We start from the raw sequence: 19,339 nt of genomic DNA, 5'->3' as shown, positions 1-19,339 counted from the left end.
ACAAAGCATAAGCATTGAGAATTGATTTCATTTTTCCAAAATTGGCAAGAATATATAGACTACATTTGTCTGGAACTGTCTTGTCTTTCACATACACATGCCTAAAGGAGATTATTTTATTTATTTATTTTTATTTATTGTTTTAAGTGCCTCTGTGGCAGCAGGAACAAGAAAATAATCTCCACCTCATCCGTTTAGCAAGGTTTTAAAACTCAGGGGTCTCCCAGCAAAGGACCAAAAGGACAAAAAGATAAGTAAATATAAAATAATAATAAATAAATAAATAAAAAAACTAATAAAAACTAAGTATAAGTTTTTGAATTATATGTAATAACCTCCTGGGAACCGAGTTAAAAAAAGGTGTCTTCCAATTACTTGTTTTTGTGATTTCCTTCCTATTTAGGGTTAAAAAGAAAATCTTAACAATTAAAGCTTGTCAAACTTTATTTTTATTGTCCACTGTAGTGGACTACAGGACTATTTCAGTGTGAAAAAACTAACAAAATGAGCAGATTATGGCTGTAGAGTGATATTAAACCAAGAATACATTCAAATGGATTAAAAAAAACAAAACACACGCCGTATCACTGGAAAGCCCATGATGTCCTCTTTACAATACACCAGGGGTTGATAGAGTAGGTAAAAAGAGTAAGAGGATATGCATGTGGACAAAATGTCCACTACAGAGGACACATGTCAATGGGCTGGGTCTCAGGAGGTCTCAGTCAGGCCTTTTATTTTGAAGGGAAATCAAACAGTCGAGCCGGAAGCTGTAATATTTTGGTGTCACCTTATTGGCTACCGGAGTCGTTGACTTCCGGAAACATTGAGGTTTAGCTCTCTGAATACATCCATGAGGTTCAAACAGAACTGATGAAAATGCGTTCATTTCTACCTGCAGTGGCCGAACAGCTTTTCAGAGATATTCAAAAAACATACCAGGAAACGTCCCAAAGTAAGTGGCCGTTGACCTGTTGACAGTTTTAATGGAGAAGTAGCCTTAGCATTCACATGCTAATGTAGCAGGATGCGACCAACTCGGGTGACTTTCTGAGCAAACGTGTCCTTCTCTTTTCCATTAATTACAACGCAGTTGTTCATACAATGATTTACAGTAACGTTAATGTAGCATTTGGTAACTGATTAAATGTTGTTCCAGCGTTTTACAACGATGTAATGTAATATTTGGTCTGTAGGGGGCGCTGCTGTAACACACTTCTACTCAGGCAGCACACTTCTGTTACTATAAACTAGTATAGGCTGACACACCTGAAAAGATAGACCCTTTTCACAGCAGGGAAACTACTGGTGTAATTAATACAATCAACAATTGATCTTCCATTTAGGGGATCACTTCCAGGGTCCTAATCAGGGAATGAAATTAGCACCTGCTACCTGCCAAATAACAAGTTGGCTGTGGCAGGTAACATTTCAGGTCACCTGCCACCATGGTAGACAGGTTTTCCTTATATTAAGAAATATTATTTTTTAAAATGCAATTCTAAAGTCTAAAATAATTATCTTTTGCTATTTCCCAATAGATGGTAATTTATTTAATACATTTCCAGGAAAAGAATCAACAAAGTTAATTGATATATTTTATTTCCATGTCTGCTGGTAAATTGATGATAATTAGCAAATAACTAATTTGAAATTTCTCAAAAAAAAAAAACCTCCCTGAATCATGACATCAGCTACCAGGTTACATTACATCAAGCCTAAGGGCCCTATTTTAACCATAAGATGATATTTTAGCTTATCATTATTAAATTGTTTATAATAAAGTAATTTTTGATACATTTTGAGGTAAATATTAGGGTAAATATTGGGCAGTAATTCCAAAGAAATTTCAAATAGGTAACTTGTTAATTATCACCTAATTACCATGAAATTTGCGGACCTGTAAAATGAAGTGTTACCAAATATAGTCATGGATTAAGGTTACATGATATATTCCATAATTCTACGGTCTGGTACCTCTGACTCAAAGCGTTCTACCTAGATTTCAGAAGTGTAAGACAAAAAAATTGAGTGGTCGGTAGAAATGTTCAGTGACCTGCCACAGTGGCAGGTGAGGAAAAAGGTTACTTCCAGACCCTGGTCCTGATATAGGCCTTTTTCACAGCAGACATTTTGACTTGTCATAGTTGGAAAGGCTCAGGTGGTAATAATAATATTAACAATGGTTCTGTTCTGTTCATGTGACCCAAAAATATTATTTACACCTGTGCTGTGAACATTTTTTATTGTGCATGCTGGCTCAGTCACTGGGACACTCGTATGGATCGGAGCCATCATTTATGTTATTAGTTGCCATGAAAAAAGGCCTAGTAGTACTTGGTAGTATTATGAACAACATTTCCAGCGTGATGAGACTGATATAATTCTAATTTCTTACCCATCTTCATCACCAGGCTCTCAAATTAACAGACAACATTACAGTTCTTGAACATTATTTACATATAACACAGTTGTCCCTGATCCGCTTTCATCTGACAAGACATACAATATTTGAATGTTATGCCACAAAAAAAACTACAACAAGGTTTTGTGTATATTGTCCATAAAGGATTACCTCCCGCCAAGCCCTAAATCCCAATGTTGCTCGGTATGCCTGAGTGGACTTTTACTACCACTAGTCAGTGGTTGTGGTTTATTTGTACGTGGCCATTTTTTAACCTACCAAACAGAAGAGCACATAAGCTTTGGCTTTGGGAAGAGCTGGTTTAATTTGAATATTAAAGTCATGCCTAAGGACTTAAAAATACTGCAGGTTTACATACTTGACACAGAGTCATTCAGGGCCCAATGCCATCTCAGCAGTTGTGCCTTTTTATTTACCCGTATTATCTGAAACAGTCATTGGACTTGAACCCGCAACTGTTTGGCCATCAGCTTTCCTCTCTGCACGCCAGACTGTTGCTGTATCACTGGGAGTGGATAGAAAAGTAGTCAGATCCTTTACCAAAAAGTAGCATTACCACAATGTAAAAATATGTAAAGTTGTAAATGTGAAGTTGAATGGAATGAATTGTGCAGTGCTTTGTATTAAAATGCAGTGTAGAATATAATAATGTGTCAGGAGAAAATGCCAAGCACTCATGTCTGGGCATAGTTCTCAAGTGGCTCATAAACCTTTTTTATAAAGCAAAGTCAAGCTAAACAAGTACACACAAGCAGTAAAGGTTCTGTCTGTGTGTCTAAATATAGTATCTTTACCTCAACATCAAGACAAAGCAAAGTGGTTGCTGCTCTGCAGTAAATTGTGGACTTGTCTTCTAAGCAGATTCCAGATACTAGATAGAAATTGATAAAAAAAAAAATGTTTTAAAAGTTTCATCAATCCTAAATCTGTGGAATTGATTTTTTTTGTAAATGCATGAACACACGTTTTAATAAATTACTTATTTGTCTCTTTTTTTGCAGTTCCTGACGACCTGCTTATTGCGTAAGTATCAATCTTATTATTCCCCTTATTACTCATTCATTTCCATCACAGATATGTATCACTAAATCTGCCACAAGTTACATTATTTTGCATACTTGTTATTGACTTCAAGGCTATCCATATGTGTAGTTATCCTCCCCTGTTTGAGTTATGATTCAACTAAAAAAGGTCTGCACATGGCTGAATCTGAGTGGGTGTGAAGTGCAGAAACCACACTGAGGAGGTCGGGGGAGGTGTTTTTTACTGTCTGGATTTACCAAAGTGACATAGCACTGAGACACAATGTCATGATGCTGCTTTGTGTCTTTACTGAGGCATTTCCTGGCATAGTGGCTTGAGTTTACTGAGAATGAAGGGGTGCTCACTGTCTGGGTCAACACAGCCACATCCTGTCTGTTTGTCAGGAAGCCTCTGGTTCAGGGGCTCTTCATCATACTCTGTGGTTATTCCCTAGCAGACATCGTTCTATTTTTATATTTACCTCCTGGTTCCTCTTTTCTGCCTCATAGGAAAAATTTAAATTGAAAAACGAACGGTTGAGTGATTGAAGTTTTGTCTGATGTAATGCATCAGGGGATCACTGTTTGTTGCATGAAACATCTATATGACTAGTGCAGTGCCCGTTCAGAGCCTGTGCCCATCCGGAGCGTGTGCCCCTCATATATACATTACATATACAGACAGAGATTCCTTCCATTATAGTTAGATGATGCTGCTTGCTATAGCGCCACCTATTCGCCAAATGGCACCAAATTTGTCATGGTCAACTTTTTTCGGCTTGGTCCAGAGATGTTTTGTATCAAATTTTGTGACGATTGCTCAAAATGAGTAGAAGGAGCAGCGAAAAATCTGATTTAGACACAATTCAAAATGGGAGGGAAATCAATCTAGACGCAATTGGGCGTGGTTTATGTGGCTAGATTTGTCTGGACCCACAAAATCCTGGAATTCATTTTAGACTTGAGACTTGAGTTCATTGTTATAGCGCCACCATTTGGCCAAATTGCACCACATTTGACTGCACTCCCTTGGGCCCCTAGCAATACACCCGCCAAGTGTGAAGTAAATCGGATGAGCGGTTCTTGAGATATGCGAAGGACATGCGGAGAGACAGATAGACAGACAGAGATTTCTTGCTTTATAGTTAAGTATGCTTACATGGTATTTTGCAGCCTTTTGCCATAAAATAATATTCTTAGCAAATATATTTTGATTTCAAACCAGTCATAGTTTTAGTAAAGGATAAAAGACTGACGCTGTTACAAAACAGCGACACCTTGGATTATCACACCTCTTTAGTTCGGTAGTGTATTTTCAGTAAATGCCTGATGTTCACATTTAGATACTTCAAGCACTACGAAATTAATAATATTTAATATTTTTGTCATCTGAGGCATGAACTTTAAACATAAGGTGTTGGTGTTAGTCCCTTAAAATTCACTTCACTTCACTCCAGACAGACAGTGAAAAAGTGACTGTAAAAATATGCTGGTTCTTCTACCAACATAGACCCAAAAGTCCACAGCCCACAGGGGGCTGACAAAACAAATGTAATTGATGAGAAGCTCCACCACAGGCGCTCACACACACAGACTAGTATGTTCATAAATAAATTGGTCTTTTCTCTAAACATCTACTCAGCAGTTTCTGTATATCTACCAGAGGTGGGACCAAGTCAGTGTTTTGCAAGTCACAAGTAACTCTCAAGTCTTTGCATTCAAGTTCCAAGTCAATACAGGCAATTCCCAAGACCTAAACTTTGAGTTTTGAGTCTTAAACAAGTCATAATCTGCTAATCACCAAATTTAATGCCATTTTAGCAACAAAGTAATAATGCTGGGAATGAATAGCATTAACGTTAGTTGATTCAGGAAATGAAGGGAAATGAATTTATTTGTGGCACACTTGTTACATACTCACATACTTTTTAGTCTTTGGGCTTGGGGGACGGTATCAAGTGTTTTCAAGTCCAAAGGCCAAGTCCAAGTGGAGTCACTAGTGTTGAAGTCCGAGTTGCAAGTCTTTTTTTGATTTATTCAAGTCGAGTCTAAAGTCATCAAATCTGTGACTTGAGTCTGACTCAAATCCAAATGACTAGAGTCCTAACCTCTGATGTATATCATGTAAAATGTTTTTTATCTGCATAACTTATTGTTTTGCACAAACCACATTTTTTCAAGTGAACTCGAGTGCAAAAGTACAGGACATGTTGTGGATGTCTGTACGTGTTTCACTCCCCTCTAACGTTTTCTTCCTCGTTTCTGTCAGGCTGAAGTTTGTCTTCGGACCTTGTGCACTGCAGGCTTTGGACCTTGTTGACCAGCATTCAGTCACCTGTCTGTCGTCTCCCAGTGGACGCAAAGCATTCCAGGTTTGTCATTCTTCTGTCAACTCTGAACCGTTACAAACGGTAGCCCTACTTGCACAGTTTATATATATATTACAGATTCATGTTTTGCATTCTAACATTGCATCATTAACACAATATAGGGCTGCCCCATTTCGGTCTTAGGTGGCTAAGATTTCTTTAGTCAATTAGTAATTTTTTTTAATGCTTTTTCTAAAATCGCATGAGTGCTAGTCGACTAAGAATTTCTTTAGTCGAGGACAGCCCTACCACAATATCTACATTTTCCCACAGCAAAACAATTTCAAACTTGTAGGCACTGCATAATTAGTGTGAGCAGGAGTATTCTCATCCCTCTGAATCCAAATAATGGACGTCAGGATTTTCTGTCCCAAAATCTAGTTGATTGCATGTTAACGTAGTCTTCTGGTAACCCAGGGTTTATTGATGTTGTGTTTTTCAAAAGTGAAATAAAACTGAGAACTCAACTTGCAGTGTTTTATCTCTAAAGATACTGTGATATGATCTCCTGCCCTGTAAGGCACTTTTCTGTCAAAATCCACTCAATCAGCTGATCTTTCATGAGTCAAAACATTTTAGATCACAGGTCAGGACCACAATGGCTTTGCACCAAGTAAAAAAGGACATGAGTTGATTAAGTTGTTGAAGAAAAACTGTGACTCGTTTTGGATCTGGTATTTTTTAGCCTGCAGGTTTTGATTCAGGGTGTTTTAAAGAAAGCAGAAATCAATTCCTCTCAGTTAGATCTTAATTTAATGAACCCTTTTCATCCTGTGGCACATCCATTAGTCAAGTCCCGGCATGGCCCACACAAATACACACTACACTATTGTGTGCTAATTAAATGCCAAGCTAATCCTGGCATGTGATATTTTCTAATTGTATAATAGAGGCTCTGAGAGGTGGATTCTTACAGTGACTCTCTAAGATCACGATACAAGGTGTTACGTAACTTGCTCTGGTTTTATGTTTGACATTTTGTTAATACTTTAGTGGATTACAGTATATTATAATACCTCATCACAACTGCCCAGAGTGACCTCTTTTAATTGCTTGTGTTGGTTTATTACAGTATCGCTATTGCTGATTCCAGCTTCTCATACATGAGGATTTGCTTCTTGTCTTCGTCTTATATGATGATTAATTAAATATGTTTTGTTTTGGACTGAAAATAATAAAAAATACATGCTATTACATGCTATTACATGCCGTACTCTGAGAACTGACCCGAGCCATCCTGTCCTCAAAGTTAAATGTTAATCTCAGTATGACGTAGAGTGACCCGCGATGGGACAAACAAGGCAGTCCGCTGAGGTTGCGGTCATTGTGGCCCAAATTTCCTGTAAACTCCTCCAGGCCCCTGCAAAAACAGCTTTTATGAAAGGAACTATAAAGTACAATGCAGCTAAATAAAGACACGGCCTCTGTTCTGTTGGGACAATTGTTGGTGTCTCAACTGTTTCACTAATTTAACCCCAAGGCCACCTGACATTTGTGGTCCAGAAGTATTGGAGCGTAATAATGTGATAGTCTATTTTTATTCTCTTATCTTCTGGAAAAATGTCATCTTGATCTCTGTATTCTCTAAGAACAAATCTGGTACACAAGAAGAGATTTATGGACTGTTTTTGTTCTGTTTTGAAAAGAAACATTCACAGCACACATCATATACATTTAACTTATATTTGATTAATTTGTCAGATTTCCCAAATATGTTTAGCGCTCTGTGATATTTACATTTGAAACATTGAGGTCTGTGATTCCAAAAACATCTTGTTTGTACTAACTGAGGTTTTAACGGTATATTCAGTCAGTCATAGAGCAGCATTGATTCGTCGGTCAAAGAAAACTAATCTGCAATGTATCGCTATTGCTGGTTCCAGCTTCTTATACATGAGGATTTGCTTCTTGTCTTTGTCATATATAATGATAAATAAAATATGTTTCACAAGCAGTTAAAAGAGGTGACTTTTGGCAAAGACAGTCGACATCGATTAATTGAGACTGTCCGATTAATCAATTATGAAAATAATTGTTAGTGGCAGACCTAGTCTGTCAGACATTTAATGCTTGCAATGTTTCATGGCATTATTTTGTAGGTTGAGAACAAATAAATAATTAGCTGGATGCAATATCTTGCAAACTCTAGTGTTCAGTGGAAGTGTGTGTCTTGCTTGTTAGACTGTCTGCATGTGTCTGAACCTGTGGGAATGTCACACATTTCTCACACTCTGCTTTATTGTCTCGCTGTTTACTTGCTGCTCTGCAACACTTCAGTTTAGACATCACAATCACACATACAAGCGCAGGCTGCCACTCACACACAGCTGTAGATTAATGGTGGGATAAACAGTTAGCCTGGCTCTGTCTGGTGAAAGAATCTACCTACCAGCACTTCTAATGCTAATTTACTAACACATAATATGTAGTCTGTTTAATCCGTATTTTAAGTGTTAAAAACGACGAGTTGTGGTTTTGCAATGTTTTTTTTCGCTGGCCTATTTCTCAGCCGGGCCCGGTGACTTCCTGGAGTCTCCACCAGTTGCCTGGCAACTGGGCCCATAAACTTGTCATTTGTACTCTTTGGGGTTTTGTACGGATTAAAAAAACTATACATAAGGAATTAAATAGTGATCTTTAGTGGAGCTGGGAGTATTTTGTTACCTTCAGACTGACTATTATCTTCATTGTTGATTAATCTGTCGATCATTTACTTGATTAATCGATTAGTTGTTTGTGTGAAGAAAGAAACCAGAACATATTCACATTAAAGAAGCTGGAATCAGAGAATTTAAACTTTTTTTTTCTTAAAAAAATGAATCGAACCGATTAATCCATAATCAAAATAGATGGCGAATAATTTAATAGTTAACAACTCATGGATTAATTGATTAATCGTTGCAGCTCTACTTCAGACTGAGCAAGGCTAGCTGTTTCAACCTGTTTGCAGTCTTTATGCTAAAATAAGCCGGCTGCTGGCTGTAGCTTCATATTTACTTTACTGACATGAGAGTGGCATTGATCTTCTTATCGAAAAAGAAGATCAAGAAAGCGATTAAGGGCATTTCCAATATGTCAAATTACTCCCTTTTAAATTAAACCCTACAGCAGATCATCCAGTCTATCAAATGTATGACAACATGTAACAGAACATGTCTTTTAAATAATCCAGAATATTAAAATATAATAACTTGTTGTTTTCAAAGGGCAGATTTGTAATATCTCAGACTAACACAGCCCAGCATTGTTGGCTGTAATGGATCATAATATAACGGACAGCTTTGAGTAATTAGAGTGTTTTTCCTGTCAGGCTACTCGGACTTGTCCAAGTTAAACATTCCTGTTGCTTTTCCATCGACCTGCAGTTACAGGCTTGGGCATAGTAGCGTTACCTCATGCGGTAATGCACATGACTTCACGGGGAAGTTTTACAACATAAACAGTATGTTGATAATCCCGTAACGTTCTTCTCTCTCTTTGTCATAAATCTTGGAAGAGGTTTATTTTGTGGCATTAGCAGTAGTGAGTGTTGCGGCTGTGATCTTGGCAGGTCTGTTTTATGTTTTAACCATTAGTGATGCATTGGGTGAGACTTTAGTTTACACAGTGTCTGTTCAAATGCGGTCTCAAAGCCATGCCACAAATATTTAGCTTACCCTGCTCTCTTACTCTCTCGAGTTAAACTTGGCAGTGAGTGCTTCAGTAAGCAGCTGATGAAAACCAACCGGACTCTTCCCACCTAAATATCTGAAAACCAGAACATGGCTGGCATGGCATTATAATTTAAGTTCTGGCTAAATGTAATCATAGCAGGTCTCTGACTTTTAAGAACTAAAATGTTGGAGGAAAGGAAGTGTAGATGCCAACCTGAGGGTCAGGCTATATGTTTCCCCTAAGGGGTAGACCATATTTGGGCAGCTTGTGACAGCACTGTGAGTTAGACGAATGATGTTAAACATCTGGAAGAGAGTGAAAGCAGTGACGACATTCTGAGGAGCAGTGACGACATTCTGAGGAGCAGTGACTCACTTTAAAAAACAGACCCCACCGCAATTAGTCATGCTCTTATCAAGAGTTCATAAGACTTCCCTTTGTGACGTGGAGAGGATGTGAGAGCAGATTTCTATCATCACATCGTAAAAAGTAATGTTAACAAAGCAGAAATTATTTTTCTCAAATGGTTTCCAGAAAATCATCACACCCATATTTTACCATATATTTTACATACTATTTTCTTAGAGAACATTGAGTGTTGAGTTTACTGGAAGTATCATGACTCGCGTGCTAGTTGGACTCAGAGATGCTGAAATAGTTTAGAAATCAACAAATTCCCCCCTTTTTTTGTCATTTCCTGTTAATATGTTGTTTCCGTGGGGCACAGTTGAGTTTCTCATGTCTTCAAGGTTATTTGGTCTCCTCCTGTCTTTCCTCAAAAGGAATGAATAACTCATGAGAGCATGACATTTCACTGGTGGGATTTTTCACCTTATCTCATTGATAACATTCAGTGACCTTTTCATAGTTGATGTTGGGGAAACAGAAGTAGTGAGTAATGTATTCTCAACGCTGATGAAGCTCCAACTGCATGTCAGCAAACTCTCTGTGGATGACGGTGTTCGGTCTTTTACGCAACAAAATATTGAGGTTGCTGTTGAGGACAGTAGTGCTGAAACAGTTGAGTTAATTGACATTATTCAACTATTTTAATAATTGATTAATTAATCATTAGATTCAGGCAAAAGTGCCAAACATCTGCCCGCATCAGCTTTGTCAAATGAGAGGATTTGCTCTGTTTTGTATGACTGTAAATTGAATATCTCTGGGTTTTGGACTGTTGGTTGAACAAACAAGCAATCTGAAGACTTTTGACATCATACACTGTAGACCAGGCCTATTCAATCGGTGACCTGTGGCTTGAATCTGGCCCTTTAACGACCTCATTCCAGCCCTTTGATCATTTATGAATATGATAAAAGTATTTTTATTTAGTTTTTTCCAATAAGAGAGCTTATTCCCGTTCATCAACGTTACCACTCACGTTATTGATAATGTTACAGACTGTTAAAAGCAACGTCATTTTTATACGTGTTTTTATGCCTCTGCAACGACTGTGGCCGGAGAAATAATGTTTTCAGGTTGTCTGTCCATACGTACATCCGGTCCACTTGGACTCAAGGATGAAATGATTAAACTTTGGTGGTAAAAGGTCACTGTGACATCACAAAACATGTTTTTGGCCATAACTCAAGAATTAATATGTTAATTATGACAATTTCACAAAAATGTCTAATAAGATAAAATGATGAGGTGATGACATTTTGGACAGACATGGATGTAAACTTGACTGGATGGAGGAGAGGCGGTAATTCTAGTTATATAAATATCCTGCCAACATTCTAGGTTTATGGGTGTTTACATTGTTTGATTATGAAAAGACCATCATTTTACTAGTAGGCTAATCAGACCATTCATTAGTTATGTCTTGTTAAGCACATAAATACTTATTTTGTTGATAAGTTTTAACCGAGGCTCTTTAAGCAGAGTGAATTTAGGAGAGTCAAACATAGAAAAATATTAAATGCAACACTGTGTTTAGTAAAACAATAACCTACTAAGATTAAAAATGTGTATCGTTTTCACATTTACATTCCTAGCTTTGCAGATCAAACACAAATGTCCAGCCTCTTGGTAATTCATTGTTTTTCAGAACTGGCCCTTCTAAAAAAAAGTAATTGAGTAGGCCAGCTGTAGACTAAAATAACTGATCTTCACCCGACAGTACAGTTGCCGGATACAGGAGATTAAAAAATTACAGCTACGAGTACTTTTTCTGTTCCTCAGATCATGTTTGACATTGCTTCTCATCAGTTATCTTGTTCGTCTGTGGCCAACAGAAAAAAAAAGACTTGATAAGGTGGTGAAAGTTGTGGTTGTGATGATGCTGTGTTAATGTGAGTGGTGTTGGTTGTGAGGAGAGGCAGCTGAACGAGCTCTCAAATGTATTTTATCTTTTTTCCAGTGGGATTAGCAAAATCATTCTCCTGACGGGCATGTAAAACAAACTTTATGTGGCATGGGAAGTAGGCTTTTTAGCACTTTATGTAGTTCATCAGCACGCACAAGAAGAGACAGACTGTTCTTGAAGCTCTTTGATACTGTATTAATCAGCCACAGACTTCATACAGTATGCTGAACTACAGATACAGGGGTTGTTATCTCAAGTCCGACTTCTCAGAGCTTTAAATTTCCCTGAAGTCTTGTTTGTGGTGTGGAAGCAGTTGGACAGAAGGCCATCCAAAGTCCTGGCTCTCTGGCTCATGGCTGCTTCCTGAACAGTATTCCCGTGAGAGCCAGCATTTTCGGGCAGAGACGGGAGCCAGAGCTGTGCTGAGGCTTTAACTCTCACCGCTCCTTCTGCAGTGACTGAATGGCAGATCTTGATGTATAGTGTCGTTTTGAGGAAACCCTGGATACCTGCCAGGCGGTTTGTGGTGCGTGTTGAGGATGTCAGCAGCCAGCTTTTGCAGTGTGAGCTGCAGCAGAGCCACATAATCAATGATGACAGCATACAACAAAAAGGGCCCAAGTGTGAGCAGGTTTTCAATAAACTTGGCTCTTTAGAAACCGTAGAGGTCCTTGGCCTGGTCTCCACAGTTGTACTGTTTCTATCGCCATCCTGCTGTGTATGGTGCTTTATTCATCTTTACCGAGGTACTTCAAGTCCATGTAATTGTCTCTTCTGTGCCTTATTCATAATGAAGTGTCACGTTGAAGAAACGGGAGGTTTTTGCTTTTGTAGGTCACAGAGGAAAGGTGATTTATCGACGCTCTGGAGAATAATGGAGCCTGCTCTGCCTTCTTGGGAGGCATTAGTTATTGTGAAGTGTCAGGCTAATCCACCGACTTAATGTCCTCGTGTGTCATGTGCATGAGGACGAGACTTAAATCACTGTCTATAGGTGGGAGTGAGCGCCAGCATCGTGGACAGGAGGTCCTGTCAGCTGAGGCCATTAGACACCAGCATACGTGTTGTTTAAAAATGCATTGTTTCTATCTAGTCTCCTCCAAATAACTAATGTGAAATGATGATGATGATGATGATGGTGGAAGCAGTTTCACCTTCAACCCAACCACCACTTCTGTCACTTCTATGAAACTTATAAAAAGGAGAGTCAACCCAAAAACAGAATTGAAGTAGGGGTAGTCCAGTGATTTTTGGACTGTAAAATCAGTTTCTAAAAAGGAGTCTACAAGCTGGAAATCACAGCATAAAGACTTGAAAACCATGATGTCGTCAGGTGACATTAGCTGGTGTTGTGTTACGGAAGCAGTGAAAGACTCTGTTGACTTTGAGATATTCCACCCATATCAGTTTACTTGAAGGGATGGCTTACAGCTGTGAATTAGAAGATATGCATATAGCCCAGTAAGACCGCTGTCATACTGTGTTTGATTTCGCACATGAAGCAGCTGCAGGGCTTTCTCTCAATACAGTAGATGACATCATCACTGGGCTTGCCTCTCTGCTGTGTAACTTAAGGACAAAAAGGTTCAAATTCACAAGTATAGAGTTATAGAAATTATATGAAAATTGAATAAAGAAACATCGCAAAAGATTTGTTTTCATTTTGACATTTGAGGGATTTTTTTTGTTTTGTTTTTTTACTGTTGGTCAATGTCAAATCAGCATGATTCTATGCACTGTGATTCAATGTTGAAAAAAAACAAACATGGATCGAAAACTAGATTTAGTGTGACAATCAATGTTTAAGGTTGTAGAAAGAGATGGAGGAGGAAAGAGACGTACTCAGAAACATATTCACATGTGCACTACTCTGGTTCTCTGAGCTCAGCCAGTCATGTCTGGACTAGTTGGAGGACATTTGGGATCCAGGGAAGAGCTTGTTTTCCTTCATGCCTTTTACTTTCTCCACCGCTCCTCAGCTGCACTGCTCCTAACCGGCAGCCAATAAAAACAGCAGTGTGCTCATACTTGATTAGTGAACCTCCTCCCTCATAAAACAACAACCCACACTTGTCTCTGTGTGAGATGTGTGATCTTTCAAATGAGGTCAATACAGGCATTGCCACATATTTAAATGTACTTTGCATGAATCTGTTGCAGGTAATGGGAGGCTCGGGTCGTTTGTACACCTGCTTTGTGTCCTGTCACTACTGCCCGTGCCCGGCCTTCGCCTACACCGTGCTCCGCAGAAACGAGGGCCCGCTGGTGAGTCTCAGACAAACAAACACAGGTTGGGCTGCAGATCAAAGGTCAACACTTACAAGTAAAGGCTGGCACTGAATGCTCATTGAGATTTATCTTCTTCTTTACATATACTTTGATCAGTTTATGATTTAAATCATTTTGCTACTTTTAGATCGTAGTTTTGTTTCTGTTGTTAAATGAAAGAAAGTGTTTTGTAGAAGAACTTGTTTCAAAGTGAGGTATCACAAAAAGTATCATGAGGTCAAATATGAAATATTCTGTTTCACTGGGGAATACGTCACAGTACAGACGCTAAAAACACTCTAACTTCCGTTTCACTGCGACTTTAAAATCACATTTAGTCTTTGTTGATACTTCATGATAGATAATAGTGTTCATCTTCACTAAAAAGAGCACTGTCCTTTACTGCCTTATCTAATATTTGATATTCATGTTCATCCCCAATGTTCAATTATAGTAGCTTATATAAGAATATAAGAATAGGACTGTGAAAAATGTAGATTAAATCTTTTTTCAGAAAAACATGCTTTTTTAAACATGCTCCACTCATCAGAAAGTAGGTTAGTCTTTATGTAGCCTGAGCGGGAAACCTCGAATAAACCCGCCACATATACATGGTACACGGTGTATGCAGCAGCATATTTACATGCAGATACATGAAAGCCGTTTCACAGCCATTGTGTCTTGTCAGTCAGCCGTTGTATCCTGGAGAAAACCAGTTAAAAAGTGAGACAAAGCCCACGTTGAAATGTGTGTCGCAGATGTATTGTGGTCAGGTCATGTTCTTGTCTGGTCACTGAGGGGTGTCTCCGCTCCGACTGGCTGTTGCTCTAAAGAATCTGCAAGCAAACTCCCTCCGCTACTGCTTTGTGTATCGGGAAAACTCGGTTCCCTGGAGGATGCGGCTAAAATCAGTGTGAGAAACAAGAGAACTGTAACAGACCGTGGAGACTCCCCTTGAGCACATCAGCACCACTGATCTCATTCCTCATGAAAACGCACTAAAGACAGAAAAATAAAACCGCTCACTGCCTCATCAAAACTCTCCTGCAACATTTCTATCCAGCTAGATAAAAGCTGTAAGATGGTGCGGCTCATGGTGGATCAGACTATAACATAACTCTCCAATCAAAAAGTCAAAATATGCGGCCCTCAAGAGACTGTGAGTTTGACCATGAAGTCTGCAGTCCTCCCCCGCTGGAGCCACTCTGTTCATTCAGGGGCTCTATATATTCCAAAACAACTGGATATGGCCAGACGAGGTCCATACGGCTCTGACAAGCAGGTCAGAAGACAGATAAAGGAGCTTTCCCACCGACAGCAGACAGCCATGTGCTAATAAACATGAGACGACAGGAGAAGCTAGTAAACAAACTTCTGTTTGTCCTTTTCACCACCCTTTGGCTCATTTGTTTATGGAGAAACGCTAATCCACAGGCTGGAAAGTGTGGAGGAAATCTCATTTATAATGCATGGAATAGGCTGAGGGGTGAAAACAAGTCAATGATTCACATGTTAGTGTTGATAGTAATGAGAGGAGCGTCTGAATGTGTTCAGTGACACACATTTAGTTACACAACTTACGTCTTATTCATCACGCAAACACTCCATTTGGAAAATAATACACACTCATAAACCTTCTTAATCACTGTGCTTTTCATTTTTAGAAATGTTTATGATTTGGTATAAATATTAGAAATTGTTCTGGCATTTCCTTTGTGACTGTTCACTATTCTTGGACTGAAGTTTACTCAGTGGGAAATTTCCAGCAGGTCATAGCCAAGCGGCTCTTCTCTAGTCTGTTGTTTACATGAGATCTTTGAATTTGAATTTTTGAAGCGTCATCAGGGTCTCATATCTGTGTCATTACATCGGTACCATGTTCATGTACTGAATCAGTGCCTGCGCTCTTTTTCTCCGCAGTGCAAACACATCCTGGCTGTCTACCTGTGTCAGGCCATGGGTGTGACTCAGCAGGAGAGCGTGTCTGATCAGCAGATGTCCATGCTGCTCAGTGGGACAGCAGAGCCGTGACACCCAGGTATGTTCAGTACCGCAGGTGCACCACCACCACACCCTCGCGGACCCTCTTGGACGAGATGTTTTGAAACGGACACTTTGGGTCACAGCAGAGAGGATCGGAGCACGGGAACACTACCGCGGTTTCTGCTCTTTCATTTGTCTCTGTGAAAGACACCAGATGTTGCTTTATTTATTTTTTCTTTTGGAAGAGACACATCTGTTCATTCAAGTTCGGCTTTATTTTTAGGTTCTTCTTATGTGAAGCTGCATCAATTAGGGAAGCAGTAAGCGTCTGAATCTTGAAGTGACTTAAAGGAACAGTGTGTAACATTTCGGGGCTCTATTAGCAGACACGGAATTTAATATTAATAACTACATTTTCGTTAGTGTATAATCACCTGAAACTAAGAATTGTGTTTTCATTAACTTAGAATCAGCCCTTCTTATCTACATAGGGAGCAGGTCCTCCTCCCCACCATGTTGCTCAGTAGCAGTAGCACAGAATGGACAAACCCAACACTGTTTCTTGGGAGAGCCTTTTACGTTTTTACCACAGGCGCAGTTTGCGTTGGTTCAGGGGGCTCACTGAACCACCTAGAAATGCATCTATATTATAGATTACATAGAACTAATAGTTTATTGTAATGATGAATAATATTGACCTTGTTGTGTCTTCATATTGACAGAATAAGAAACCAACAAGATAAGAATATAGATTTGTGGTCTTTTTATTTAATTATAGCCTAATAACATCGGACACTCTCTGTCCACACACCGCTAAATATCCACCTTCTTTTATGTAAACAAACCACATACCTATCAGCTGTGCGGTTAAGATCAGACTAGAGATGTAACCACTTAAAAGATGGGGAAGTAGTACTTGCTATCTTCCAACGTTGTGTTTTTTAAACTGAAAACACAGGTTCTATACTGTGATATTTCCTGAAAATGACATACAATACAGCCAACAGTAGCCTATGTAAACTTTCAGGCGATCTCCCTAAATCCTGCTGCCACCTTATTGAGGTGTTTGTAGTGAAATGAGGAGGTATCGTATCAGATAACTCCTCATTTCAACTTCAAGAATCAGCCGTTCCTCGTCCGTTGCGGCGATTTCAAAGCGAGCGACAGGAATGAATAGAAACATGGAGTCAGACAAATGTTCAGCTCAAAAAATCGCGCCGTGTCACTCGCGGCTAACAATGCAATCAAACTGATTTTGTCACTGACGCTTGCTTGCATTGTATTCTGTTTGGAGGGTGGAATATGTAAGCTATATACATTAGACCTCTCTGCGCTGTACACATTACATTCCCTCTAGATTTTTTTGGTGAACCCCCAACCTTAAAGTTCAAATTGTGCCTATGGTTTTTACGTTACTTAAAGGCCACCGTAGTTCGCTGCCGTCTGACTTCCGTTGCTCCTAAAGTGGTGTTATTACAGGAAGGATGGCCTCTGAGCGAGGCGAACGGCGTTGCCACAGTTTTGCACTCGGCGTCTCACGTTACCGCAGTCTTGGAAAGGGAGGAGTGAGCGGAGGGGTACTCAGTTGGTTGTAATCTGCAGCCGCACCACTAGATGCCGCCAAATCTTACACACTGTACCTTTTAAGAAACACTTTAAAACAATGTTTCCAATGTGTCAAATTGTAAATATAAATCGTCATGATATAAAATTAAAATTTTAGTAATAAAGACTGATCTGTAACAATATAAACATTGCCTTTATTAACAAAATAATTCACCATACAGACAGATTGCATCATGTTAAATAGCAGTATCAGTTCGCAGTTGCAGTTTTTGTCGAATGAAAGAAAGAATGGCCTCTGGAAAAGGTTGAACATCAGCTTGACCACAGTGGATGTTTCTCCTGATTAGTAACAACACTATAGCACACCGACAGACAGATATGTACTTCGGAATGAAAGGCAGGAATGTTGAACTAGATCAACTCGTTATTGTCCGTCTTACCTTTTTAAAATTCGCAAAAGAAGGCAATATTTGACATCAATCAAGAGCTTGTAGAAAGTTTGACACCTACAGTACATATTTTTACACATCAGTCAACAAAGACAATAAAACAACGTTACAGTGCAGTTACAGTATAGATGTCTCCATTGGAATGTACTAAAACTTTGGCACACTCCTGTATTTAGCCCTTGAAGTTAGTCAGAGGTGGTACACTGGACACAGCCGCAAATGAGGGGAGATAGTGAAGCAGTGGAGGCAAGTGCTCAACACTTACACCAACACAACATGGTTCAACACCACCAATATAGCACATCAAACGGGAAATAATGGAAAATGTCAGTGCAATGTGTTTTCATTTGTGTAGTGATGGCTCTCAAGGGACTAAATTCACCCTCATTTCTTTCACATAAGTTACAAGACTCCAAACAAAACTCTGCTTTGCTCTGATTTAAATTCACGAGACCTTTTTTTTGTGATTTTTCAGCTGTCACCCCCCTGCCTTCAGTTTTAGAAGCTCAACAGGAACATGCACAACAACACTAACCCTGCAAAAAAGCCGTGTTGCCTCGAACTATGATGCTGCATGCGAGCACCGTCGAGTGCAAAGAAGTAAGTATTTGCCTCTCAGATTATGTCATTAGTGTTACTTGCTTCAAAATTATATTACATAATTTTTTTGGGGTTCAACTGAACTTAGTCAGTTGTGTATTTTTGCTAGCGTGTAAGAGTTAAGATGTTGGCTCATTCGGAGTTTGATTAAACTAAGTCCTCAGTGCAACATATATTAGAGGTTTCACCCTTTAAACTGTATTGTTTTTCTCAAATGAAGCAGCTCGTCTCAGTTCAGTCAGTGACTTCAGCAGCTTGTGGACAACTGACTGCGCTAACGGGGCAGATGAGAGCCTCGGGATGCCAGCTGAGACTGTGTCTGAGGGAAGGGGGTGGTTGTCAGCTGGACTCATAAGGCAAGTGACATTTCATTTACACCCAACTGAATCAGAGCAACGGTGCTTATTTGATGTAAGCCACTAAATGCATGTGTACCAGAAGCTTGGATGATGAGGAATGATATAAATTACACTGGTTTTAAGTATCAGATTTGTAGGGCTGTCAAAGTTAATGCAATAATAACGCGTTAACGCAAATTAGTTTCAACACAACTAATTTCTTTACCGCATTAATGCAACATGCAATTTTGAGGTTGTAGCAGGCTCAGTTTTAAAGCTAGAGGGAAGACACTGGCATCATATGAAACCTAAGGAATCCATTGGTTCCCACCATGTCATACTAGCTTGTCGAGA

The 19,339-nt window shown here is 39.2% G+C and overlaps 1 protein-coding gene across 3 annotated transcripts; it reads left to right on the top strand.

Annotated features, from left to right (window-relative positions):
- The first annotated feature begins 785 nt into the window (after positions 1–785).
- On the top strand, positions 786–19,032 carry zswim7 (zinc finger, SWIM-type containing 7). 3 transcript variants are annotated; one of them, XR_005203989.1, is made up of 7 exons: positions 786–955; positions 3,427–3,448; positions 5,717–5,819; positions 13,942–14,046; positions 15,970–16,087; positions 18,224–18,647; positions 18,868–19,032. XR_005203989.1 is itself a non-coding variant. In XM_037749707.1 (6 exons), exons 1-5 carry the CDS (start codon positions 874–876, stop codon positions 16,078–16,080), a joined length of 423 nt encoding a protein of 140 aa, XP_037605635.1. In that variant the 5' UTR covers positions 789–873; the 3' UTR covers positions 16,081–16,087; positions 18,523–18,682. The 3 variants fall into 3 exon arrangements, 1 of the variants encoding a protein (XP_037605635.1); XR_005203988.1 differs by having other exon boundaries at positions 789–955; positions 18,523–18,647; XM_037749707.1 differs by lacking the exon at positions 18,868–19,032 and having other exon boundaries at positions 789–955; positions 18,523–18,682.
- Positions 19,033–19,339: the final 307 nt, after the last annotated feature.

Source organism: Sebastes umbrosus, chromosome 17 (genome assembly GCF_015220745.1).
Source record: "Sebastes umbrosus isolate fSebUmb1 chromosome 17, fSebUmb1.pri, whole genome shotgun sequence".
Classification (NCBI taxonomy): domain Eukaryota; kingdom Metazoa; phylum Chordata; class Actinopteri; order Perciformes; family Sebastidae; genus Sebastes; species Sebastes umbrosus.
The sequence above is the reverse complement of the archived record's forward strand: the minus strand, read 5'-3'. Positions and strand labels throughout refer to the sequence as shown.

Excerpts from the sequence above, each read along its gene's own strand:
- zswim7 (XM_037749707.1), top strand. The coding sequence starts at position 874 with ATGAAAATGCGTTCATTTCTACCTGCAGTGGCCGAACAGCTTTTCAGA. Across the intron at positions 3,449-5,716 it reads CCTGACGACCTGCTTATTGC|GCTGAAGTTTGTCTTCGGAC; the intron begins GTAAGTATCAAT and ends CGTTTCTGTCAG. Across the intron at positions 5,820-13,941 it reads GTGGACGCAAAGCATTCCAG|GTAATGGGAGGCTCGGGTCG; the intron begins GTTTGTCATTCT and ends AATCTGTTGCAG.